Source organism: Somniosus microcephalus, chromosome 33, assembly GCF_052327205.1.
Source record: "Somniosus microcephalus isolate GS21.2 chromosome 33, FLI_Smic_1.0, whole genome shotgun sequence".
Lineage (NCBI taxonomy): Eukaryota > Metazoa > Chordata > Chondrichthyes > Squaliformes > Somniosidae > Somniosus > Somniosus microcephalus.
The window spans coordinates 36,380,292-36,407,274 of NC_141019.1; the positions used below are offsets into that span (position 1 = coordinate 36,380,292).

General features: G+C 53.2%; 1 protein-coding gene across 1 annotated transcript in view; it reads left to right on the plus strand.

Annotated features, from left to right (window-relative positions):
- LOC147097167 (low-density lipoprotein receptor-related protein 1-like) overlaps positions 1 to 26,492 on the plus strand; it is a gene marked incomplete at its 5' end in the record, with an annotated part of 61,688 nt that extends 35,196 nt beyond the window's left edge. The window contains 9 exon segments of the mRNA XM_085972536.1: positions 606 to 746; positions 3,613 to 3,786; positions 4,727 to 4,888; positions 8,309 to 8,480; positions 10,395 to 10,499; positions 11,427 to 11,491; positions 15,833 to 15,926; positions 23,766 to 23,910; positions 24,688 to 26,492. Of these exon segments, the coding sequence (XP_085828662.1) occupies positions 606 to 746; positions 3,613 to 3,786; positions 4,727 to 4,888; positions 8,309 to 8,480; positions 10,395 to 10,499; positions 11,427 to 11,491; positions 15,833 to 15,926; positions 23,766 to 23,910; positions 24,688 to 24,828 (1,199 nt within the window).
- Between the last annotated feature and the right edge of the window lie 491 nt (positions 26,493 to 26,983).

Consider the following 26,983-nt stretch of genomic DNA (forward strand, 5'->3'; position numbering starts at 1 on the left):
GAGGTGGGGAGGAGGTGGGGTTGAGGGACGTGGGGAGAAGGTGGTGTTGAGGGACGTGGGGAGAAGGTGGGGTTGAGGGACGTGGGGAGAAGGTGGTGTTGAGGGAGGTGGGGAGAAGGTGGTGTTGAGGGAGGTGGGGAGAAGGTGGAGTTGAGGGACGTGGGGAGAAGGTGGGGTTGAGGGAGGTGGGGAGAAGGTGGAGTTGAGGGACGTGGGGAGAAGGTGGGGTTGAGGGACGTGGGGAGAAGGTGGGGTTGAGGGACGTGGGGAGAAGGTGGGGTTGAGGGACGTGGGGAGAAGGTGGGGTTGAGGGACGTGGGGAGAAGGTGGTGTTGAGGGAGGTGGGGAGAAGGTGGTGTTGAGGGAGGTGGGGAGAAGGTGGAGTTGAGGGACGTGGGGAGAAGGTGGAGTTGAGGGACGTGGGGAGAAGGTGAGGATTGAGGGACGTGGGGAGAAGGTGAGGATTGAGGGACGTGGGGAGAAGGTGGAGTTGAGGGAGGTGGGGAGGAGGTGGGGTTGAGGGACGTGGGGAGGAGGTGGGGTTGAGGGACGTGGGGAGAAGGTGGGGTTCACACGACTGAATATTTTTTGGTGTTTTCTTGCAGTGACCAACCCGTGCGACAGGAAGAAGTGCGAGTGGCTTTGCCTGCTGAACCCCAACGGGGCCACGTGCACCTGTCCAAACGGCAGGACAATGGTTAACGGGACCTGCATTGAGACCACTTCACCAACCATCTCACCGGACAGTACGTTGGCACTTGGCCTTAGTAGGCTTGGCTGGGCGGGGGCGGAGGCTATGCTGATAGGGTGAGATGGAGTAGGGGTGGGAGGAGGCTCGTGTGGAGCATAAACACTGGACACGGACCAGTTGGGCCGAGTGGCCTGTTCCTCTGCGGTAAAACTCTTAACGTACTACCTGCTGCCCCTGGCTTCCCCCTCGCCTCGTGACTGGCTCGTGGAATCAAACAGTGCATGTTTGCTATTCACAATATATATAAATGATCTAGACAAGGGAACTAGATGTAATATCTCCAAGTTTGCAGACGACACAAAGCTGGGTGGGCATGTGTGCTGTGAGGCGGATGCCGAGAAACTCCAGGATGATTTGGACAGGTTGGGCGATATGGCAGATGCAGTATAATGTGGATAAATGCGACGTTATCCACTTTGGTGGCAAAAACAGGAAGGCAGATTATTATCTGAACGGCAATAGATTGGGAAAAGGTGCAACGAGACCTGGGTGTACTTGTGCACCAGTCGCTGAAGGTAAGCATGCAGGTGCAGCAGGCGGTTAAGGCGGCAAATGGTATGCTGGCCTTCGTAGCGAGAGGATTCGAGTACAGCAGCAAGGATGTCTTGCTGCAGTTGTACAGGGCCTTGGTGAGACCACACCTTGAGTATTGTGTGCAGTTTTGGTCGCCTTATCTGAGGAAGGATGTTCTTGCCATGGAGGGAGTGCAGCGAAGATTCACCAGACTGATACCTGGGATGGCAGGAATGACGTATGAGGAGAGATTGGGTCGATTGGGCTTATATTCGCTAGAGTTCAGAAGAATGAGAGGGGATCTCATTGAAACTTATAAAATTCTAACAGGACTAGACAGACTAGATGCAGGAAGGATGTTCCCGATGGCGGGGGAGTCCAGAACCAGGGGTCACAGTCTAAGGATAAGGGGTAAGCCATTTAGGACAGAGATGAGGAGGAATTTCTTCACCCAGAGAGTGGTGAACCTGTGGAATTCTCTACCACACAAGGCAGTGGAGGCCAATTCATTAAATATATTCAAGAAGGAGTTGGATATATTTCTTAAGGCTAAAGGGATATGGGGAGAAGGCAGGGACAGGGTACTGAATTTGGATGATCAGCCATGATCTCATTGAATGGCAGAGCAGGCTCGAGGGGCCGAATGGTCGACTCCTGCTCTTGCTCCTATCTTCTATGTTTACTCTTATCAGAACCCTTCATGATTTTAAACTTCCCCTGATGGGATTGCCCTATGAGGAGAGATGGTGTAGAATGGGCCTGTACGAGTTTAGCAGAATGAGAGGTGATCTCATTGAAACGTACAAGATTCTGAGGGGTATTGACAGGGTAGATGCTGAGAGGCTGTTTCCCCCCTGGCCGGAGAGTCTAGAACCAGGGGTCACAGTCTCAGGATAAGGGGTCGGCCATTCAGGACTGAGATGAGGAGGAATTTCTTCACTCAGAGGGCGGTGAATCTTTGGAATTCTCTGCCCCAGAGGGCTGTGGAGGCTCAGTCGTTGAGTATATTCAAGACTGAGATCGATAGATTTTTGGGCTCTCGGGGAATCGAGGGATATGGGGATCGGGCGGGAAAGTGGAGTTGAGGTCGAAGATCAGCCATGATCTCATTGAATGGCGGAGCAGGCTCGAGGGGCCCAGTGGCCGACTCCTGCTCCTATTCCTTGCGTTCTTCCGACTCTGGGTGAGTTGGGAGCGTGTTCCCATTCCCCAGCATGGACATTCTCACTATTGACAATTTTATTTATATATATAAAAATACTCTTCAGAATTGATTCCTGCCTTCACTTGACGGATGAGCTGGAGTCGGTGTGTGCTTTTCACTGCCCAGGGGGTATAGATTTAAAGTAATTGGGAGAAGGATTAGAGGGGAGTTGAGGAGAATTTATTTCGCCCAGAGGGTGGTGGGGGTCTGGAACTCACTGCCTGAAAGGCTGGTAGAGGCAGAGACCCTCATCACACTTAAAAATTACTTGGATGTGCGCTTGAAGCGCCGTAACCTACGGGGCTACGGACCGAGAGCTGGAGAGTGGGATTAGACTGGATAGCCCTTTGTTGGCCAGCACGGACAAGATGGGCCGAATGGCCTCCCTCTGTACCGTAAATTTCTGTGATTCTAATTGCGTTCAGGTTGTGCGCGAGTCAGCACAAACCGGATTGAAATCGACAAGCACTAGTCGCATTTCTAGAGGCCTTTAATGTAGTAAAACATCCCAAGGTGCTTCACAGGAGCGATTATCAAACAAAATCTGACCCCGAGCCATACAAGGAGATATTAGGACAGGTGACCAAAGGCTTGGTCAACGAGTTAGGTTTTAAGGAGCGTCTTAAAGGAGGGGGGAAGAGAGAGAGAGGTTTAGGGAGGGAATTCCAGAGCTTAGGGACCAGGCGGCTGAAGGCACGGCCGCCAATGGTGGAGTGATGGAAATCGGGGTGGGTGCGCAAAAGGCCAGAATTGGAGGAGCGCAGAGATCTCGGAGGTTTGTAGGGCTGGAGGAGGTTACAGAGATAGGGAGGGTTGTAGCGGCTGGAGGAGGTTACAGAGATAGGGAGGGTTGTGGGGGCTGGAGGAGGTTACAGAGATAGGGAGGGTTGTAGGGGCTGGAGGAGGTTACAGAGATAGGGAGGGTTGTAGGGGCTGGAGGAGGTTACAGAGATAGGGAGGGTTGTAGGGGGCTGGAGGAGGTTACAGAGATAGGGAGGGTTGTAGGGGCTGGAGGAGGTTACAGAGATAGGGAGGGTTGTAGCGGCTGGAGGAGGTTACAGAGATAGGGAGGGTTGTAGGGGCTGGAGGAGGTTACAAGACTCGTCCGAACTGACCTATATTTCCCCCCCCCATTTCCTTGCAGCGCCTACTGTCAGTACGTGTACGTTGCAGTGCCTGAACGGAGGCAGCTGCTTCCTGAACGAGCGGAGCCAGGCGAAGTGCAAGTGTCAGCCACGCTATACTGGAGAGAAGTGTGAAACAGACCAGTGCAGGGACTACTGCCAGAACGGAGGGACCTGCACAGCTTCCCCATTAGGTCTGCTCTTCTACTTATCATAGAATCATACTTGCCTTACTCACGCTCACACTCTCTCTCTCGCGTGCGCGCACACTCTCGCGCACGTGCACACTCGCGCACACACTGCGCAGTCGTTGCACTCTCACGCACACACTCATACTCTCGCTTGCGCGCACTCTCGCACACTCTTTGCACTCGTCGCACTCTTGCGCATACTCTCACACTCACTCTCGCACACGCACTCACACTCCCGCGCATGCCCTCACACTCTCCATACTCTCGCGCGCGCGCACACCTCACTGTCTCATGCGCACACTCTCACACACACTTGCGCGCACACTCTCACTGTCTCTTGCGCTCACTCTCGTGCGTACACTCTGTCTCTTGCGCTCACTCTCGTGCACACACTCTCACTGTCTCTTGCGCTCACTCTCGTGCGCACACTCTCACTGTCTCTTGCGCACACACACTCTGTCTTTTGCGCACACTCGCTCTCGCGCACACTCTCACTGTCTCTTGCGCTCACACTCTCGCGCTCACTCTCGTGGGCACACTCTCGCACGCACTCTCACTGTCTCTTGCGCTCGCTCTCGTGCGCACACTCTCGCACACACTCTCACTGTCTCTTGCGCTCACTCTCGCGCACACACACACTCGCGCTCACTCTCGCGCACGCACACTCTCTCTGTCTCTTGCGCGCACTCTCACTCACTCTCATGCGCGCACACTCTCACTCACTCACTCACACACACACTATCAGCAGAGTCCATGTTGGTTTGGTAGCACATGTTGAAACTGTTACCCAACAATTGACACCTTCAGAAGAGATGGGGGGGACAATTGAGTGGCGGAGGTGGGGGAACTGAATTTGCAGCTCGGTGCGGTTAACGCAGCCTCGGTTTGAAGGGCGTGGGTTGATTGCTAGCTATAGTTACCGGCTCCGTGTTTCCTCCGTTAGGAATGCCCACCTGTCGATGTCCGAACGGATTCACGGGGTCCAACTGCCGGAAGAAAGTGTGCGACGGTTACTGCAAAAACAGCGCTCCCTGCACTGTAAACTCTGGCAATCAGCCGAACTGCCGCTGCCCTGCCGGCATTGATGGCGAGAGGTGTCAATACCGTACGTAAAACCACATCAATCTGTCTGAGTCTGTGTTTCTGTGTCTGTCTGTGTGTGTGTCTGTCTGTGTCTCTGTGTGTGTGTCTGTCTGTGTCTCTGTGTGTGTGTCTCTCTGTCTCTGTCTGTGTGTGTGTCTCTCTGTCTGTGTGTGTGTCTCTCTGTCTGTGTGTGTGTCTCTCTGTCTGTGTGTGTGTCTCTCTGTCTGTGTGTGTGTCTCTCTGTCTGTGTGTGTGTCTCTCTGTCTGTGTGTGTGTCTCTCTGTCTGTGTGTGTGTCTCTCTGTCTGTGTGTGTGTCTCTCTGTCTGTGTGTGTGTCTCTCTGTCTGTGTGTGTGTCTCTCTGTCTGTGTGTGTGTCTCTCTGTCTGTGTGTGTGTCTCTCTGTCTGTGTGTGTGTCTCTCTGTCTGTGTGTGTGTCTCTCTGTCTGTGTGTGTGTCTCTCTGTCTGTGTGTGTGTCTCTCTGTCTGTGTGTGTGTCTCTCTGTCTGTGTGTGTGTCTCTCTGTCTGTGTGTGTGTCTCTCTGTCTGTGTGTGTGTCTCTCTGTCTGTGTGTGTGTCTCTCTGTCTGTGTGTGTGTCTCTCTGTCTGTGTGTGTGTCTCTCTGTCTGTGTGTGTGTCTCTCTGTCTGTGTGTGTGTCTCTCTGTCTGTGTGTGTGTCTCTGTCTGTGTGTGTGTCTCTCTGTCTGTGTGTGTGTCTCTCTGTGTGTGTGTCTCTCTGTCTGTGTGTGTCTCTCTGTCTGTGTGTGTGTCTCTCTGTGTGTGTGTCTCTCTGTGTGTGTGTCTCTCTGTGTGTGTGTCTGTCTGTGTGTGTGTCTCTCTGTGTGTGTCTCTCTGTCTGTGTGTGTGTCTCTCTGTCTGTGTGTGTGTGTCTCTCTCTGTGTGTGTGTCTCTCTCTGTGTGTGTGTCTCTCTCTGTGTGTGTCTCTCTCTGTGTGTGTCTCTCTCTGTGTCTCTCTGTCTGTGTGTGTGTCTCTCTGTCTGTGTGTGTCTCTCTGTCTGTGTGTGTCTCTCTGTCTGTGTGTGTGTCTCTCTGTCTGTGTGTGTGTCTCTCTGTCTGTGTGTGTGTCTCTCTGTCTGTGTGTGTGTCTCTCTGTGTGTGTGTGTGTCTCTCTGTGTGTGTGTCTCTCTGTCTCTCTCTCTCTCTCTCTCTGTGTGTCTCTCTCTCTCTCTGTGTTTCTCTGTCTGTGTGTGTCCCTCTGGCTGAGTGTGTGTATCTCTCTCTCTGGCTGAGTGCGTGTGTCTCTGTGGCTGCGTGCGTGTGTCGGTGTCACTGTGCGCACGCGTCGTCTTTCGGATGAGGCGTTAAACCGAGGTCCCGTCTGCCCGCTCGGGTGGATGTAAATGGCAGCCACAATGGGAAGCAGAGCAGGGGAGATTTCTCTGCCTCAATTCCTACATTACAACAGCGACCACACTTCAGAAAAATCTTCATTGGCTGTGAAGCGCTTTGGGACGTCCCGAGGTGGGGAAAGGGGCCAGAGAAATTCAACTCATTGGAGTGTCGGCCGAGGTTTTATGCCCAGGTCTTTGGAGTGGGGGCTCGAACCCACAACCTTCTGACTCCAAGGCGAGAGCGAGCGAGAGAGAGAGTGCTGCCCACTGAGCCACGACTGACAGAGAATGCCACAGCTCGGCTATCTAGTAATCAGATTTGCTTGGAGCCAGCTGTGGGAAAAAAAACCGATGTCGAATTTTAATGGCTTAACGAAGCATTATAGAGGAAGATGTTGCATACTGGGCTGATGAGCATGCTCCAGTCCCTTGTGGGGAGTCGTAATGACTGAGTAATCACAGCGCTAACAAAACATTTCAACGCTATAATTGATGCCGCAGGAGGTTTGACATTTCCCTCTTGCGATGTGTGTGCAGCCGCGATCGGTAAAACCCGTGCCCCCACTGTCCAAAGCGTGTCCGCTAATGAACTTAACGCCAAAACGAAACGGGATATTACAACCTCTCGCGAAAGGAATCTTCCTCCAGGCACCTGAAAGATGAGAGGACTGCAGATAGGGAAATTGAAAGTGAGTCTCGCATTTCTGCGGTGCCTTTCGGGACCTCCCAAAGCGTTTCACAGCTATTGAAGTACTTTTTGAAGTGTCGTCGCTGTTGTAATGTAGGAAACGCAGCAGCGCTCCCTCAGTACTGCCCCTCCGACAGTGCGGCGCTCCCTCAGCACCGCCCCTCCGACAGTGCGGCGCTCCCTCAGCACCGCCCCTCCGACAGTGCGGCGCTCCCTCAGTACCGCCCCTCCGACAGTGCGGCACTCCGACAGTGCGGCGCTCCCTCGGTACTACCCCTCTGACAGTGCGGCCCTCCGACAGTGCGGCGCTCCCTCAGCACCGCCCCTCCGACAGTGCGGCGCTCCCTCAGTACCGCCCCTCCGACAGTGCGGCGCTCCCTCGGTACTACCCCTCTGACAGTGCGGCCCTCCGACAGTGCGGCGCTCCCTCAGCACCGCCCCTCCGACAGTGCGGCGCTCCCTCAGTACCGCCCCTCCGACAGTGCGGCGCTCCCTCGGTACTACCCCTCTGACAGTGCGGCCCTCCGACAGTGCGGCGCTCCCTCAGCACCGCCCCTCCGACAGTGCGGCGCTCCCTCAGTACCGCCCCTCCGACAGTGCGGCGCTCCCTCAGTACCGCCGCTCCGACAGTGCGGCGCTCCCTCAGCACCGCCCCTCCGACAGTGCGGCGCTCCCTCAGTACCGCCCCTCCGACAGTGCGGCGCTCCCTCGGTACTACCCCTCTGACAGTGCGGCCCTCCGACAGTGCGGCGCTCCCTCAGCACCGCCCCTCCGACAGTGCGGCGCTCCCTCAGTACCGCCCCTCCGACAGTGCGGCGCTCCCTCAGTACCGCCGCTCCGACAGTGCGGCGCTCCCTCAGTACCGCCCCTCCGACAGTGCGGCGCTCCCTCAGTACCGCCCCTCCGACAGTGCGGCGCTCCCTCAGTACCGCCCCTCCGACAGTGCGGCGCTCCCTCAGTGCGGCGCTCCCTCGGTACTGCCCCTCCGACGGTGCGGCGCTCCCTCAGTACCGCCCCACCGACAGTGCAGCGCTCCCTCAGCACCGCCCCTCCGACAGTGCGGCGCTCCCTCAGCACCGCCCTTCCGACAGTGCGGCGCTCCCTCGGTACCGCCCCTCCGACAGTGCAGCCCTCCGACAGTGCGGCGCTCCCTCAGTACCGCCCCACCGACAGTGCGGCGCTCCCTCAGCACCGCCCCTCCGACAGTGCGGCGCTCCCTCGGTACCGCCCCTCCGACAGTGCAGCCCTCCGACAGTGCGGCGCTCCCTCAGTACCGCCCCTCCGACAGTGCGGCGCTCCCTCGGCACCGCCCCTCCGACAGTGCTTGTTTTGTCGATTGCTCCTTGCGCCGTTTTTGTGTCTTGCCTGATTCCCTCCGACGTTCCCTCCCTCTCCTGGTTCCAGGTAGGTGTGACGATTACTGCCTGAACTCTGGGAAGTGCCGGCTGACCGAGGACAACGTCAAGGAGTGCGTGTGCACCGCCAAGTACGAGGGAAGCCGGTGTGAGACGGACAAGTGCGATCGCTGCAAGGGCGGCCCTTGCAGCGTCCAGAGCAGCGGCAGTGTGGTGTGCAAGTAAGTCTAGCTTTCGCCCTGATGTGCCGCTTTTTAAAAAATATATATATTTCTCCCCGATACAAGAACATAAGAAATAGGAGCAGGAGTAGGCCAATCGGCCCTTCAAGCCCGCTCCGCCATTCAATAAGATCATGGCTGATCTGACCCTAACCTCAAATCTACTTTCACTCTCCATCCCACCCGAACCCATGTGATCTCCCGGGAGAGGCGAAAAACCAGATAAAAAACCCAATGGCCAATTTGGGAGAAAAAATCTGGGAAATTCCTCTCCGATCCATCTAGGCGATCGAAATTCGTCCAGGAGATCACTCTGTCCCTGTATTTCCTGCAGTACTTACCTTCTGTAAGAGGTGATCTCCACCCCAGCCAGGAACAGGCCCAATTTACTCTTGAAGGACTCCTAGCTGGCAGCCTGTTCCCGAGGTCTCCACTAATCCCTGTGAATAGAACCATCTCCTGAAATCTAACACAGAATTAGAACACAAGAAGTCGGAGCAGGACCAGGCTACACGGCCCCTGGGCCCGCTCCGCCACCCAAAGGACCATGACCGATCCAAGCCTGGACTCATGTCCGATTTCCTGCCCGCTCCCCGATATCGGCAAGGCTGCCTTCATTGACCCCCTCCACAGTTCCCCCCGAGAAGCTGTGATGGACCTTCTCGTACAGCTGAATGCCATCTCGAGAGATGTCGAATTTTGCACCTCCGCTTTTCAATGTGGAAGCTAGGAGCAGGAGTAGGCCATTCGGCCCCTCGAGCCCACTCCGCCATTTAATGAGATCATGGCTGATCATCCAAATTCAGTACCCGGTCCCTGCCTTCTCCCCATATCCCTTGATCCCTTTAGCCTTAAGAAATATATCTAACTCCTTCTTGAATATATTTAATGAATTGGCCTCCACCGCCTTCTGTGGCAGAGAATTCCACAGGTTCACCACTCTCTGGGTGAAGAAATTCCTCCTCATCTCAGTCCTAAATGGCTTACCCCTTATCTTCAAGGCCCACCTGCTCCGTGCCGGGGCTTACGCTCCATCTGAGCCTCCTCCCACCCCTACTCCACCCCACCCTATCTCCATATCCTTCTATTCCTTTCTACCCTCGTGCTGATCAAGCTTCCCCGTTAAATGCAGGTGCAGCAGGCGGTTAAGGAGGCAAATGGTATGTTGGCCCTTCATAGCGAGAGGATTCGAGTACAGGAGCAAGGATGTCTTGCTGCAGTTGTACAGGGCCTTGGTGAGACCACACCTTGAGTATTGTGTGCAGTTTTGGTCGCCTTATCTGAGGAAGGATGTTCTTGCCATGGAGGGAGTGCAGCGAAGATTCACCAGGCTGATACCTGGGATGGCAGGAATGACGTATGAGGAGAGATTGGGTCGATTAGGCTTGTATTCGCTGGAGTTTAGAAGAATGAGAGGGGATCTCACTGACACTTATAAAATTCTAACAGGACTAGACAGACTAGATGCAGGAAGGATGTTCCCGATGGCGGGGGGAGTCCAGAACCAGGGGTCACAGCCTAAAGATAAGGGGTAAGCCATTTAGGACTGAGATGAGGAGGAATTTCTTCACCCAGAGAGTGGTGAACCTGTGGGATTCTCTACCACACAAGGCAGTTGAGGCCAATTCATTAAATATATTCAAGAAGGAGTTAGATATATTTCCTAAGGCTAAAGGGATATGGGGAGAAAGCAGGGACAGGGTACTGAATTTGGATGATCAGCCATGATCTCATTAAATGGCGGAGCAGGCTCGAGGGGCCGAATGGCCTACCCCAGCTCCTATCCTCTATGTTTCACTTGACCTGTCCACATCCCTTTGCAGCCTCCTCACAGCTTACTTTCCCACCCAGCTTTGCATCACCAGCAAGAATGTAACTTGGTTTTTCTTTATCTCCCCCGCCTTGTATCCACAGTTGTACCGATGGCAAAATCGGACCGAGCTGCCTGACCTGTGCCGATTACTGCCAGAATAATGCCGTCTGTGAGATAAATGAGAGGACAGAGTTACCGGAGTGCAGGTGAGCATAATTTCGGAATTTAATGCGTTTGACATGTGTAACAGGCTCGAGGGGCTGAATGGCATCCTCCTGTTCCTAATGTAACAGGTTCGAGGGGGACTGAATGGCCTCCTCCTGTTCCTAATGTAACAGGCTCGAGGGGCTGAATGGCTTCCTCCTGTTCCTAATGTAACAGGTTCGAGGGGGACTGAATGGCCTCCTCCTGTTCCTAATGTAACAGGCTCGAGGGGGGCTGAATGGCCTCCTCCTGTTCCTAATGTAACGGGCTCGAGGGGGACTGAATGGCCTCCTCCTGTTCCTAATGTAACAGGCTCGAGGGGGGCTGAATGGCCTCCTCCTGTTCCTAATGTAACAGGCTCGAGGGGGACTGAATGGCCTCCTCCTGTTCCTAATGTAACAGGCTCGAGGGGGGCTGAATGGCCTCCTCCTGTTCCTAATGTAACAGGCTCGAGGGGGCTGAATGACCTCCTCCTGTTGCTGTGTAACAGGCTCGAGGGGGCTGAATGGCCTCCTCCTGTTGCTGTGTAACAGGCTCGAGGGGGCTGAATGACCTCCTCCTGTTGCTGTGTAACAGGCTCGAGGTGCCGTCTTTCAGATGAGACGTTTAACCGAGGCTTCATCTGCCCCCTCAGGTGGCGGTAAAAGATCCCTCGGCCACTATTTTGAGGAAGAGCAGAGGGAGAGTTCTCCCCGGTGTCCTGGGGCCAATTATTATCCCTTAATCATCAACATCAATAAAACAGACGATCTGGCCATGATCACGTTGCTGTTTGTGGGAGTTTGCTGTACGCAAATTGGCTGCCGCGTTTCCTACATTACAACAGTGACCACCCTTCAAAAAGTACTTCATTGGCTGTGAAGCGCTTTGGGCCGTCCTGAGGTGGTGAAAGTTCCTGATTAAATACCAGTTCGTTCTTTTTTTTCCAGGTGTGTTGCTGGTTGGACAGGACCACAGTGCAACCTGTTAGAATCGCAGGCTGCCATGGGCGGAAGTACGTATTGCTTTCTCCATTTACTGAATTTATTCACTCGGGATGGGGGCGTCGCTGACAATTGCCCGTCCCCTAGTCGCCCCTTGAGAAGGTGGTGGTGAGCCGCCTTCTTGAACCACTGCAGTCCCGTGTGGTGAAGGTGCTCCCACAGCGGTTAGGGAGGGAGTCCCAGGATTTTGACCCAGCGACGATGAAGGAACGGCCGATATATTTCCAAGTCGGGATGGTGTGTGACTCGGAGGTGGAACTTGTAGGTGGTGGTGTTCCCATGCGCCTGCTGCCCTTGTCCTTCTAGGTGGAAGAGGTGGCGGGTTTGGGAGGTGCTGCCGAAGAAGCCTTGGAGAGTTGCTGCAGTGCATCTTGTAGATGGTACACACTGCAGCCACGGTGCGCCGGTGGTGGAGGGAGTGAATGTTTAAGGTGGTGGATGGGGAGCCCATCAAGCGGGGCTGCTTTTTGTCCCGGATGCTGTCGAGCTTCTCGAGTGTTGTCGGAGCTGCAACTCATCCGGGCAAGCGGAGAGCGTTCCGTCACGCTCCTCGACTTGTGCCCTGTAGACGGTGGCAAGGCTGTGGGGAGTCGGGAGGTGGGTCACTTGCGTTCACAGTGTGATCGTCAAGCTAACAGAAGGGGTAGATTTTTGCCAGCTGGCCGCAGCGGAGCAGAACCGTGGCGGGTGGAGTTCAGTGTGGGGAAGTGTGCGGACATGGATCAAAGAACGATAAATCAGAGGACCGGAGAGCTTGAGGGGCTTCCTGCAAAAGGTCATCAAACAAGGCTAATGGAATGTTGGCCTTTATCTGGAGGGGCTGGAGTACAAAGGGGTTGGAAATGACGCTACGGTTTATATAAAGCTCTGGTCAGACCCCCGTCTGGAGCGACTGTGTTCAGTTCTGGGCCCCGCACCTCCGGAAGGATATATTGGAGGAGGAGGAGCAGCACAGATTCACCAGAATGATACCCCGGGGGCTAAACATAGAAACATAGAAGATAGGAGCAGGAGTAGGCCATTCGGCCCCTCAAGCCTGCTCCGCCATTTAATGAGATCATGGCTAATATCCAAATTCAGTCCCCTGTCCCTGCCTTCTCCCCATATCCCTTGATCCCTTTCGCTTTAAGAAATATATCTAACTCCTTCTTGAATATATTTAATGAATTGGCCTCCACTGCCTTGTGTGGTAGAGAATTCCACAGGTTCACCACTCTCTGGGTGAAGAAATTCCTCCTCATCTCTGTCCTAAATGGCTTACCCCTTATCCTTAGACTGTGACCCCTGGTTCTGGACTCCCCGGCCATCGGGAACATCCTTCCTGCATCTGGTCTGTCTAGTCCTGTTAGAATTTTATAAGTTTCAATGAGATCCCCTCTCATTCTTCTAAACTCTAGCGAGTACAAGCCCAATCGACCCAATCTCTCCTCATACGTCATTCCTGCCATCCCAGGTATCAGCCTGGTGAATCTTCGCTGCACTCCCTCCATGGCAAGAACATCCTCAGATAAGGCGACCAAAACTGCACACAATACTCAAGGTGTGGCCTCACCAAGGCCCTGTACAACTGCAGCAAGACATCCTTGTTCCTGTACTCAAACCCTCTCGCTACGGAAGGCCAACATACCATTTGCCTGCTTAACCGCCTGCTGCACCTGCATGCTTACCTTCAGCGACTGGTGCACAAGGACACCCAGGTCTCGTTGCACTTCCCCTCCTCCCAATCTATTGCCGTTCAGATAATCTGCCTTCCTGTTTTTTTGCCACCAAAGTGGATAACCTCGCATTTATCCACATTGGGCAGATGCAGTATAATCACCCAACCTGTCCAAATCATACTGGAGTTTCTCGGCATCCTCCTCATAGCACACACGCCCACCCAGCTTTGTGTCGTCTGCAAACTTGGAGACATTACATCAAGTTCCCTCATCTAGATCATTACTATATATTGTGAACAGCTGGGGTCCTAGGACCGATCCCTGTGGTACCCCACTAGTCACTGCCTGTCACTCGGAAAAAGACCCCTTTATTCCAAAGTGGAAGTTATGCTACGGTTTATATAAAGCTCTGGTCGGAACCCCGTCCGGGGTGATCACGTTCAGTTCCGGGCCCCACCCCTCAAGAAGGATATATTGTCCTTGGAGGGGGGAGCAGCACATTCACCAGAATGATTCCCCGGGGGCTGGAAGGGGTTAAATCACGAGGACAGGTTGCACAGACTAGGCTTGTGTTCCCTCGAGTATGAGATTAAGGGGGGATTTAATCGAGGTGTTTAAGATGATTAAAGGATTCGATAGAGGGAGACTATTTCCTCTGGTGGGGGGAGTCCAGAACAAGAGGGGGCAGAACCTTAAAATTAGAGCCAGGCCGTTCAGGGGTGATGTCAGGAAACACTTCTTCACACAAAGGCTGGTGGAAATCTGGAACTCTTCCCCCCCCCCCCCCCCCCCCCCAAAAAGCTGTCGAGGCTGGGGGTCAATTGGAGCTTTCAAAACTGAGCTCGATTTGATTTATATCGAGTAAGGGAATTAAGGGTAACACTTCAGGAAGCACGTGCAGGCTCTGGAGAGGGTACAGAAGAGATTTACTTGGAATGGTTCCAGTGATGAGGGATTACAGTTACGTGTCCTTCTGGGATGTGGGGATCGGGCAGGAAAGTGGAGTTGAGGTCAAAGATTAGCCATGATTTATTGAATGGCGGAGCAGGCTCGAAGGGGGCCGAATGGCCTCCTCCTGTTCCTAAAGTAACAGGCTCGAGGGGGGCTGAATGGCCTCCTCCTGTTCCTAATGTAACAGGCTCGAGGTGAGGCTGAATGGCCTCCTCCTGTTCCTAATGTAATAGGCCCGAGGGGGGGGGCGAATGGCCTCCTCCTGTTCCTAATGTAACAGGCTCAATGGGGCCGAATGGCCTCCCCCTGCTCCTAAAGTAACAGGCTCGAGGGGAGGCTGAATGGCCTCCTCCTGTTCCTAATGTAACAGGCTCGAGGGGGGCTGAATGGCCTCCTCCTGTTCCTAATGTAACAGGCTCGAGGGGCTGAATGGCCTCCTCCTGTTCCTAATGTAACAGGCTCGAGGGGCTGAATGACCTCCTCCTGTTCCTAATGTAACAGGCTCGAGGGGACTGAATGGCCTCCTCCTGTTCCTAATGTAACAGGCTCGAGGGGGGCTGAATGGCCTCCTCCTGTTCCTAATGTAACAGGCTCGAGGGGACTGAATGGCCTCCTCCTGTTCCTAATGTAACAGGCTCGAGGGGGGCTGAATGGCCTCCTCCTGTTCCTAATGTAACAGGCTCGAGGGGCTGAATGGCCTCCTCCTGTTCCTAATGTAATAGGCTCGAGGGGGGGGCGAATGGCCTCCTCCTGTTCCTAATGTAACAGGCTTGAAGGGGGCTGAATGGCCTCCTCCTGTTCCTAATGTAACAGGCTCAAGGGGCTGAATGGCCTCCTCCTGTTCCTAATGTAACAGGCTCGAGGGGAGGCTGAATGGCCTCCTCCTGTTCCTAATGTAACAGGCTCGAGGGGCTGAATGGCCTCCTCCTGTTCCTAATGTAACAGGCTCGAGGGGCTGAATGGCCTCCTCCTGTTCCTAATGTAACAGGCTCGAGGGGCTGAATGGCCTCCTCCTGTCCCTAATGTAACAGGGCTCGAGGGGGGCTGAATGGTCTCCTCCTGTTCCTAATGTAACAGGCTCGAGGGGGGCTGAATGGCCTCCTCCTGTTCCTAATGTAACAGGCTCGAGGGGAGGCTGAATGGTCTCCTCCTGTTCCTAATGTAACAGGCTCGAGGGGGGCTGAACGGCCTCCTCCTGTTCCTAATGTAACAGGGCTCGAGGGGGCTGAACAGCCTCCTCCTGCTCCTAATTCTTAGGTTGTTAGACTGGAGAAGCTGGGGTTGTTCTCCCTGGAGCAGAGAAGGTGGAGAGGAGATTTGATCGAGGTGTTCAAAATCATGAGGGGTTTAGGCAGATTAAATAAAGAGAAATCGTTGGGTGAATGGCTGAAGGGTCACTAACCAGAGGGCACAGTTGAATGCAATTGGCAAAAGGACCAGAGGTGACGGGAGGAAAATCTTTCTTACGCAGCGAGTGGTCAGGATTTGGAACGCGCTGCTTGAGAGGGCGGTGGAAACAGATTTAATAGTAGCCTTCAAAAGGGAATTGGATAAAGACATGAAGGTGAAAAAATTGCAGGGATATGGGGAAAGAGTGGGGCGAGGAGTGGGACTGACTCGATGGGCCGAATGGCCTCCTTGGCTGTTCTTTTCTGTGATGGAATAATTATTAATATTGTTCATAGTGTGTGTCTCCCGAACTTATTAACATTTTTTTCCTCAATTTATCTCTCTCCATTCCAGAAACCGCATCGATAATTGCACCAATTATTATCCTCATCCTTCTGATCCTCCTGGCTATTGGTGGCATATTTTGGTTTAAAAGAAGAACCCGTGGGTAAGTGTTAATGAATTACATCGGAGCTCTCGGCACAGAGACAGGCCATTCGGCCCAACTGGTCCCTGCCGGGGTTTCTGCTCCACGCGAGCCTCCTCCCACCCCTACTCCATCTCCCCCTATCACCCTATCCTTCTATTCCTATCCCCTCCCTCTTGTGTGTTTATCCAGCTTCCCCCTTCAATGCATCTGTGCTATTCACCTCAACCACTCCCTGTGGTAGCGAGTTCTCCTGAATTCCCTATTGGGTTTATTAGCGACTATCTTATATTTAAGGCCCCCAAGTTTTTGACACAGTCCCGCATAGGAGACTGGTCAAGAAGGTAAGAACCCATGGGATCCAGGGTGCCTTGGCGCGTTGGATCCTAAACTGGCTGAGTGGCAGGAGGCAGAGGGTGATGGTCGAAGGTTGCTTTTGTGACTGGAAGCCTGTGTCCAGTGGGGTACCTCGGGGATCGGTGCTGGGTCCCTTGTTGTTTGTGATCTACATAAATGATTTGGATGAGAATGTAAAAGGTATGATCAGTAAGTTCGCAGATGACACGAAAATTGGTGGGGTGGTAAATTGCGAGGAGGAAAGCCTCAGGCTACAGGACGATATAAACGGGTTGGTCAGATGGGCGGAAAAGTGGCAAATGGAATTTAACCCTGAAAAGTGCGAGGTGATGCATTTTGGACGGACAAATAAGGCAAGGGAATACACAATGAGTGGTAGGACCCTAGGAAGTACAGAGGGTCAGAGGGACCTTGGTGTACATGTACATAGATCCCTGAAGGCAGCGGAACAGGTAGATAAGGTGCTTAAAAAGGCATATGGGATACTTTCCTTCATTAGCCGAGGCATAGAATATAAGAGCAGGGGGGTTATGATGGAGCTGTACAAAATGCTGGTGAGGCCACAGCTGGAGTACTGTGTGCAGTTCTGGTCGCCTCACTATAGGAAGGATGTGATTGCTTTGGAGGGGGTGCAGAGAAGATTCACCAGGATGTTACCTGGGATGGAGCGCCTCAGCTATGAAGAGAGGCTGGACAGGCTGGGGTTGTTTTCCTTGGAGCAAAGAAGGCTGAGGGGGGACCTGATTGAGGTGCACAAAATGATGAGGGGCATAGATAGGGTAGATAAAGAGGAACTTTTCCCCTTAGTAGGGGGGTCAATAACAAGGGGGCATAGATTCAGGGTAAGGGGCAGGAGGTTTAGAGGGGATTTGAGGAGGAACTTTTTCACCCAGAGGGTGGTTGGAATCTGGAACTCACTGCCTGAAAGGGTGGTAGAGGCAGGAACCCTCACAACATTCAAGAAGCATTTGGATGAGCACTTGAAATGCCATTGCATACAAGGCTATGGACCAAGTGCTGGAAAATGGGATTAGACTGGACAGGGATGGATGGGCGGCGCAGACACGATGGGCCGAAGGGCCTCTTTCTGTGCTGTAAAACTCTATGACTCTAGAAAGTTCTGGTCTCCCCCACAAGTGGAAACATCTTCTCTACGTCTACTCTATCGAACCCCCTATCATAATTTTTGAAGACCTTTATCAGGTCACCCCCTCAGAGAAAAGAGGCCACAACCTGTTCAGTCTTTCCTGATGGTTGTAACCATATCAGTTCTGGTATCATCCTTGTAAATCTTTCTTTATGCACCTTCTCCAGTGCCTCTCTTTGTGTAATATGGAGACCAGAACTGTGCATGGTGCTCCAAGTGTGGTCTAACCAAGGTATATGGAGACCAGAACTGTGCACAGTGCTCCAAGTGTGGTCTAACCAAGGTATACGGAGACCAGAACTGCACAGTGCTCCAAGTGTGGTCTAACCAAGGTATATGGAGACCAGAGCTGTGCACAGTGCTCCAAGTGTGGTCTAACCAAGGTATACGGAGACCAGAGCTGTGCACAGTGCTCCAGGTGTGGTCTAACCAAGGTATATGGAGACCAGAACTGTGCACAGTGCTCCAAGTGTGGTCTAACCAAGGTATACAGAGACCAGAACTGTGCACAATGCTCCAAGTGTGGTCTAACCAAGGTATAGGGAGACCAGAACTGTGCACCGTGCTCCAAGTGTGGTCTAACCAAGGTATACGGAGACCAGAACTGTGCACAGTGCTCCCAGTGTGGTCTAACCAAGGTATATGGAGACCAGAACTGTGCACAGTGCTCCAAGTGTGGTCTAACCAAGGTACGATACAAGTTCAGCAAAAGCGCTCTGGTTTTAAATTCTATCCCTCTCGAAATGAACCCCAGTGCTTGATTTGGATTTTTTTAATGGCCTTATTAAATGCAGAGACACGAACATCTTTGATGTATCCGTGGAGGATATCTGTGTACAGAGGAACATTAATGGGGCGGTTGCCTCGGTGCAGGTTTTAGTGATCTAACGAAATGCCACACCATAATTATGTGCCTTTGCCTGAGGTTCATTGTATTTCCAAATGTCGTTTTTATGGCCAATGAATGGAGGCTGGGTATTCTGCGGCGAGTGTCTCGCCTCCTGACTCCCCAAAGCCTTTCCATCATCAAAAGGCACGAGTCAGGAGTGTGCTGGAATACTCTCCACTTGCCTGGATGAGTGCAGCTCCAACAACACTCGACAAGCTCGACACCATCCAGGACAAAGCAGCCCGCTTGATCGGCACCCCATCCACACCACCGGCGCACCGTGGCTGCAGTGTGTACCATCTACAAGATGCACTGCAGCAACTCGCCAAGGCTTCTTCGGCAGCACCTCCCAAACCTGCGATCTCTACCGCCTAGAAGGACAAGGGCAGCAGGCGCATGGGAACACCACCACCTCCAAGTTCCCCTCCAAGTCACACACACCATCCCGACTTGGAAATATATCGGCCGTTCCTTCATCGTCGCTGGGTCAAAATCCTGGAACTGCCTCCCTAACAGCGCTGTGGGAGCACCTTCACCACACGGACTGCAGTGGTTCACCACCACTGACCTTCTCTAGGGCAATTCGTGGACGGGCAATAAATGCTGGCCTTGACAATTCTGTGAGTGAATTAAAAAAAAGAAAAAGGCTTGACGGTTGACCTCACGTGACTCCCACTGTGCGCCGGATTCCTCCTCCTTACCCCTGACTCGCGACGGCACAGCTGACTTTCTTCCCACCCCCAGTCTGCAGGTTGACAGTCGGAGATTGTGTCTCCTTCAAACCTCTGTGATTGTGAGCAAACAAAACAGCAATTCAAGATCTCTGGAGATGAGTTCTCTGGTCTAGAGCGGTGGGTTAGAACGTTCTCAGATCGCAGAAAGGAATGGCTGGAATTTGAACGAACCCAGGCCATATTTTTGCCTCTCCCAGTGATCGGCGTCGGGGGATCTTTTACGTCTACCTGAGCGCGCAGACGGGGCTTTGGTTTAACATCTCGTCCGAAAGACAGCCCCTCCGACAGTGCGGCACTTCCTCAGTACCGGCCCCTCCGACAGTAGGGCGCCCCCTCAGTACCGCCCCTCCGACAGTAGGGCGCCCCCTCAGTACCGCCCCTCCGACAGTGTGGCGCTCCCTCAGTACTGCCCCTCCGACAGTAGGGCGCCCCCTCAGTACCGCCCCTCCGACAGTAGGGCGCCCCCTCAGTACCGCCCCTCCGACAGTAGGGCGCCCCCTCAGTACTGCCCCTCCGACAGTAGGGCGCCCCCTCAGTACCGCCCCTCCGACAGTAGGGCGCCCCCTCAGTACCGCCCCTCCGACAGTAGGGCGCCCCCTCAGTACCGCCCCTCCGACAGTAGGGCGCCCCCTCAGTACCGCCCCTCCGACAGTGTGGCGCCTCCCTCGGTACCGCCCCTCCGACAGTGTGGCGCTCCCTCGGTACCGCCCCTCCGACAGTGTGGCGCTCCCTCGGTACCGCCCCTCCGACAGTGCGGCGCTCCCTCGGTACCGCCCCTCCGACAGTCCGGCGCTCCCTCAGTACTGCCCCTCCGACAGTGCCGGCTAGGATTACGTGCTCAAGCCTCTTGAGACTCGAACCCACAGACTGAGGCGAGAGAGAGAGAGCTACCCTTGAGCCACAGCTAACGATGGAAATGATCACTGATTATATCTTGCTGTCAATCTACACGGGTCAAAACTTTACACAGCCCATGTAGCCCGTAACTATGAGAGACACCAAACTGCGATTAAAATCAGACCCATTACAGTTTGAGTGTTTTCTATTCCAGACACGGAACTCCCGAGTCGTGAAGCATGAGATTTATTATTCGCACGGTGCTTAGGGTGTGCAGATTGGAATACAAATAAAAACAGGGGTCGGAAAGGTCACATTTCTTCCTGAATGCAAAGTCGCCTCCACTTTTTCGAGCTGCAAGTAACAGTGTTTTTAAAGCTGACAGTTTTATCAATGTTCCCCCTCTCCCCACGGCTTGTGCAGTAGGTAGATCTGCCGATTTCTCCTCGCGCCAGACCGCATTGTTCCATCTGAAAGCCCTGGAAACAGGCGACCACGTTGGTTTCTGTGGGGACCCGATCAGTAACTCGTTTGACCCAATCGCTGGTTGTATCTTCACACCACACAAGTGCCAGGCAATGACTATCTCCGACAAGAGAGTCTAACCAGCTCCCACTTGACGTTCAACGGCATTACCATCGCCGAATCCCCCACCATCAACATTCTGGAAGGGTCACAATTGACCAGAAACTTAACTGGACCAGCCACATAAATACTGTGGCAACAAGAGCAGGTCAGAGGCTGGGTATTTTGCGGTGAGTGTCTCACCTCCCGACTCCCCAAAGCCTTTCCACCATCTACAAGGCACAAGCCAGGAGTGTGATGGAATACTCTCCACTTGCCTGGATGAGTGCAGCTCCGACAACACTCGAGAAGCTCGACACCATCCAGGACAAAGCAGCCCGCCTGATGGGCACCCCATCCACCACCTTAAACATCCACTCCCTCCACCACCGGCGCACCGTGGCTGCAGTGTGTACCATCGACAAGATGCACTGTAGCAACTCGCCAAGGCTTCTTCGGCAGCACCTCCCAAACCCGCGACCTCTTCCACCTAGAAGGACAAGGGCAGCAGGCGCACGGGAACACCACCACCTCCAAGTTCCACCTCCGAGTCACACGCCATCCTGACTTGGAAATATATCGGCCGATCCTTCATCATCGCTGGGTCAAAATCCTGGAACTCCCTCCCTGACAGCGCTGTGGGAGCACCTTCACCACACGGGACTGCAGCGGTTCAAGAAGGCGGCTCACCACCACCTTCTCAAGGGGCGACTAGGGATGGGCAATAAATGCTGGGCCTTGCCAGCGACGCCCACATCCCGAGAGAGATTTTTAAAAGAACTTAAAGAAAAGATCGATCTCGCATTTCCCCGGCCCCTTTCACCACCTCAGGACGTCCCAAAGCCCTTCACAGACAATGAAGTACTTTTTGAAATTTACTCACTGTTGTAATGTAGGAAACGCGGCAGTTCAACTTGCACACAGCAAGCTCCCACAAACACCAATGTGGGAATTTGACGTGGGCGGGGCGTGGGGGGGGGAGTGTAAGCAAACTGCGAGGGGGAACAGCCAGTGATCGGTGAAAGTAACAGCTATATACTGTGCCGCCAATCTTTGTGTTATCGGCGAACTTGGATATATGTCTCTCTCTTGCGCTATCACTTCTTCTTAGGCAGTCCCTCGGAACCGAGGATGACTTGCTTCCACATTAAAAATGAGTTCTCGGGTGACTGATGAGTCCAATGCAGGACCTACAGTCTCTGTCACAGGTGGGGCAGACGGTGATTGAAGGGGCGGGTGGGTGGGGTGCTTGGGTTGACGTGCGCTCCTTGCACTGCCTGCGCTTGGCTTCCGCTTGCTCCCGGCGAAGAGACTCGAGGTGTTCGGCGCCTTCCCGGATGCTTCTCCTCCACTTTATGCGGTCTTGGGCCAGGGATTCCCAGATGTCGGTGGGGGATGTTGCACTTTTTCAAGGAGGCTTTGAGGGTGTCCTTGAAGCGTTTCCTCTGCCCACCTGGGGCTCTCTTGCTGTGCCGGAGCTCCGAGTAGAGCGCTTGTTTTGGGAGTCTCGTATCGGGCATGCGGACAATGTGGCCCATCCATCGGAGCTGATCGAGCGTGGTCAAAGCTTCGATGCTGGGGATGTTGGCCTGAGCGAGAACACTGACGTTGGTGCGCCTATCCTGCCAATGGATTTGCAGGATCTTGCGGAGGCAGCGTGGGTGGTACCTCTCCAGTGCTTCGAGGTGCCTGCTGTACATGGTCCATGTCTCTGAGGGATACAGCAGGGCGGGTATCACTGCTGCTCTGTAGACCATGAGCTTAGTGCCAGGTTTGAGGTCCTGGTCTTCAAACACTCTCTTCCTCAGGCGACGGAAGGCTGCACTGGCACACTGAAGGCGGTGTTGGACTTCGTCGTCAACATCTGCCCTTGTTGACAGTAGGCTCCCGAGGTATGCAAAGTGGTCCACGTTGTCCAAGGCCTGGTCGTGGATTTTGATAATCGGGGGGGCAGTACTGTGTGGCGGGGGCAGGTTGGTGGAGGACCTTTGTCTTACGGATGTTTAGTGTAAGGCCATTATTAATGAATGTCGTGAATAGTTGAGGCCCCCAGCACAGCTGGTGGGACACCACTAGTCAGGGAGAACAGAATCACAAAGTTAACATGCAGGTGCAGCAAGCAATTCGGAAGGCAAATGGTGTGTTGGCCTTTATTGCAAGGGGGTTGGAGTATAAGAGTGAGGAAGTCTTGCTCCAATTGTACAGGGTCTTGGTGAGACCACACCTGGAGTACTGTGCACAGTTCTGGTCTCCTTATCTAAGGAAGGATATACTTGCCATAGAGGGAGTGCAACGAAGGTTCACCAGACTGATTCCTGGGATGGCAGGGTTGTCCTATGATGAGAGATTGTGTAGAATGGGCCGATACTCTGGAGTTTAGAAGAATGAGAGGTGATCTCATTGAAACATACAAGATTCTGAGGGGGATTGACAGGGTAGATGCTGAGAGGCTGTTTCCCCCCTGGCTGGAGAGTCTAGAACCAGGGGTCACAGTCTCAGGATAAGGGGTCGGCCATTTAGGACTGAGATGAGGAGGAATTTCTTCACTCAGAGGGCGGTGAATCTTTGGAATTCTCTGCCCCAGAGGGCTGTGGAGACTCAGTCGTTGAGTATATTCAAGGCTGAGATCGAGCAGCACGGTGGCATAGTGGTTAGCACTGTTGCCTCACAGCGCCAGGGACCCGGGTTCGAATCCGGCCTCGGGTGACTGTCTGTGTGGAGTTTGCACATTCTCCCCGTGTTTGCGTGGGTTTCCTCCGGGTGCTCCGGTTTCCTCCCACAGTCCAAAGATGTGCGGGTTAGGATGATTGGCTATGATAAATTGACCCTTAGTGTTAGGGGGATTAAATACGTGGGGTTACAGGGATAGGGTGGGATATGTGTCGGTGTAGGGGTTACGGGGATCGGGTGGGATATGTGTCGGTGCAGGCTCGATGGGCCGAAATGGCCTCTATCTGCACTGTGGGGATTCTGTGATAAGATTTTTGGACTCGAGGGGAATCGAGGGATATGGGGATCGGGTGGGAGAGTGGAGTTGAGGTCGAAGATCAGCCATGATCTCATTGAATGGCGGAGCAGGCTCGAGGGGCCGAATGGCCTCCTCCTGGCTCCTGTGTCTTATGTTGGCTGCGTCTCCCTGCGTTTTAAGTTGTAAAAGGTAACTGGTGCATTGAAGACCGGGATATGCGAGTGTCCATGGTTTCAGAGTGCCTCTGGTATATTTTGACCGAGCCAGTTATTCTGGCGTCTCTAAGTGTCTGTATTTTGCACGTGTGCATTTTTTAGACGTCCGGATTCTCTGTGTTCATTTTTTTTTCCTGTTTCCATTTCAGAGCGAAGGGATTTCAGCACCAGCGCATGACGAACGGGACGATGAACGTGGAGATTGGAAACCCGACGTATAACATGTACGAGGCTGAGCCAGATGATGGGGCCGGGGAACTCCTGGATACAGACTTCGCTTTAGATCCGGACAAGGTAACGTCACAAGACCGGGTAGCCCTCTCTCTTTCTCGCCCGAGTCGGAAGTTCGTGGGTTCAATCCCCACTCCAGAGACTCTGGCACAAAATCCAGGGGGACACTCCCAGTGCAGTGCTGATGGAGCGCCACACTGTCGGAGGGGCGGTACTGAGGGAGCGCCGCACTGTCGGAGGGGCGGTACTGAGGGAGTGCCGCACTGTCAGAGAGGGCAGCACTGAGGGAGCGCCGCACTGTCGGAGGGGCGGTACTGAGGGAGCGCCGCACTGTCGGAGGGGCGGTACTGCGGGAGCGCCGCACTGTCGGAGGGGCGGTACTGAGGGAGCGCCGCGCTGTCGGAGAGACGGTACAGAGGGAGCGCCGCACTGTCGGAGGGGGCAGCACTGAGGGAGTGCCGCACTGTCGGAGGGGCGGTACAGAGGGAGCGCCGCACTGTCGGAGGGGCGGTACAGAGGGAGCGCCACATTGTCGGAGGGACGGCACTGAGGGAGCACTTAAAACAGATTACCTGGTGATATATCACATCGCTGTTTGTGGGAGCATTGCTGTGCGCATAATTGGCTGCAGCGTTTCCCACATTACAACAGTGACCACACTTTTATTTAAAAAAAGTACTTCGTTGGCTGTGAAGCGCTTTGGGACGTCCTGAGGTGGTGAAAGGCGCTGGAGAAATGCGAGTTCGTTCTTTTGCGCGTTGCAGCATTTGTGGTGGAATGCAGTTCGTTGACCCCTCTTTTTCTCTCTCTCTCTCTTTCTCTCGCTCACCCTCCCCACAGCCCACCAACTTCACCAACCCTGTCTACGCCACGCTGTACATGGGAGCGCACAACAGTCGGAATTCACTCACCAGCACGGACGAAAAGAAAGAGTTGCTCTCCGCGAGCGGGGATGATGAAATGGGTGACCCGTTGGCGTAGAGCAGGAGCTCGCAGACTTCGCTGTCCCGTAACCCGTTTATTTGGAGAAGGAGGAGGGTTTATTGTGTTGAGTGGGGGTTGGGGGGACGGCGAGTGGTAAGGTGGGGGGGGTTTATTGAAGAGAGACAAATGAACCGAGAACTGTATAAATGTACAAGTTGAAGGACTACTTTTTGTACATGATTACAGTATTATAAATATTATTTTTTTGTTTGTTTTAAGTTCCATTGTCACTACCTCCTGCATAACATTTCTCGGTGGTCCTGTCGGGAGTTTGCCGATGGGTTTTGGTCGGTTTTCTTTTGTTTAAAGCCGATCGGAGCCCCCCCGCCCCCCGTGCGTCCCTCGATTCGAGGGCGCGGGTCTTTGAAGAAGGCGGGAGAAGTCAGATCGCAAAGAGGAGCTCGTAACCCCGAAGTATTATAACACCTGGGCGGTAACGCATCGCTTCTAATTTAATTTTATTTCCTCCCCTCCTCTGGCCAGATTTTAATCGAACGATAAAGGACGTAGAAGAAGGAGTCTTGTTTTTTAAAAGTGCGCGCGTGTGTTTTAAGCAGTACGGCAAAAGGATTTTGTTTTTAAATTAGGAGGGACCCGGGGGGGTGGGGGGGGTTGTGCCGAACTTTGCCGAAAGTCATTCCGCAAGGATCCTCCCGTCGAGCAGGTCGAGGCAGTGATCGTTTCAGTCCAGGCAGAGATTGTTTCGATATTTAAATGCAATAATTTTAAGACAAATGGCGTGAGTGTGTGTGTTTGTGTGAGAGAGAGAGAGAGAGAGAGAGACACAGAGACAGACTGCCGAACTTGCTGCAAGTCTGGAATCAGAAGAGAATAATGCTGCTCGCCAGGCGCTGCAGAAATGCTTCCGAAAAGAACTGTTAAAAGAACATTTTAAAGGGTTATATAATCGCATCTTCATGCTAATTAAACCATGAAATATAACGGTTAAAAAAAAACACAGCAGAGCGGCTGTTTGCTAATACGTTTTTGTAGCCATAAGTACATTTTTAATTCCCCCCCTCTTAATTGTTTATCGTTTCTGTTAAGTGACTGGAAGTGTTTAATTTTGTTGGTGTTCCGTGCGTGTGTGTGTGTGTCTCCCACCCTTTCCTCCGACCCCCACCGCCCCCCTTTTTTTTTTTTGCAATCCCTTCCCAGCGCTTGCAAATCTTCGATCCTTGCAAGGCTGGCTGGCCTCCTACCGTCGGACAGTATTCATCGCACGCGGCTTTCTCACCGACCGCCCCCCCCACCCCCAACACCAACACTCTCTTGTCCTCGTTCAGTCAGCCCTCCGTAAGCGCATGCACCCCCTCGTATGAGAACAGAACCGGGGGTGGGTGGGGGGTTCGGCGGGGGGGGCGGTTCATAATCATCCTCTCTCTCTGTGCGTTAACCTTAATGTCCTTCGACAGCTGTATCGGGAGAATGCACAATCAGCCTTTATAATATTTGGGTCTTGTCGACATTAAAAATGAAAGTGGAAAAGTGTTTTTTTAAAAATTAACGCCTTTTTTTTTACATTTTGGTTTAAGAGTACAGAGTGCATGTCATCGGTCTATTTTATTTTGGAGAAAGAATAATGTTTAATTTTTTTCTGGAATATTCTACCACTAAATAACACAAATATTGTAATAAATAAAATATGATACCTACCTTGACATCTCGAGTGTTTTGTTGATGTAACTTTCTTACTGTCCTTGAGTATTGTGTGCAGTTTTGGTCGCCTTATCTGAGGAAGGATGTTCTTGCCATGGAGGGAGTGCAGCGAAGATTCACCAGACTGATACCTGGGATGGCAGGGATGACGTATGAGGAGAGATTGGGTCGATTGGGCTTATACTCGCTGGAGTTTAGAAGAATGAGAGGGGATCGCATTGGAACTTATAAAATTCTAACAGGACTAGATGCAGGAAGGATGTTCCCGATGGTTGGCGAGTCCAGAACCAGGGGTCACAGTCTAAGGATAAGGGGTAAGCCATTTAGGACAGAGATGAGGAATTTCTTCACCCAGAGACTGGTGAACCTGTGGAATTCTCTACCACAGAAGGCAGTGGAGGCCAATTCATTAAATATATTCAAGAAGGAGTTGGATATATTTCTTGAGGCTAAAGGGATCAAGGGATAAGGCAGGGACAGGGTACTGAATTTG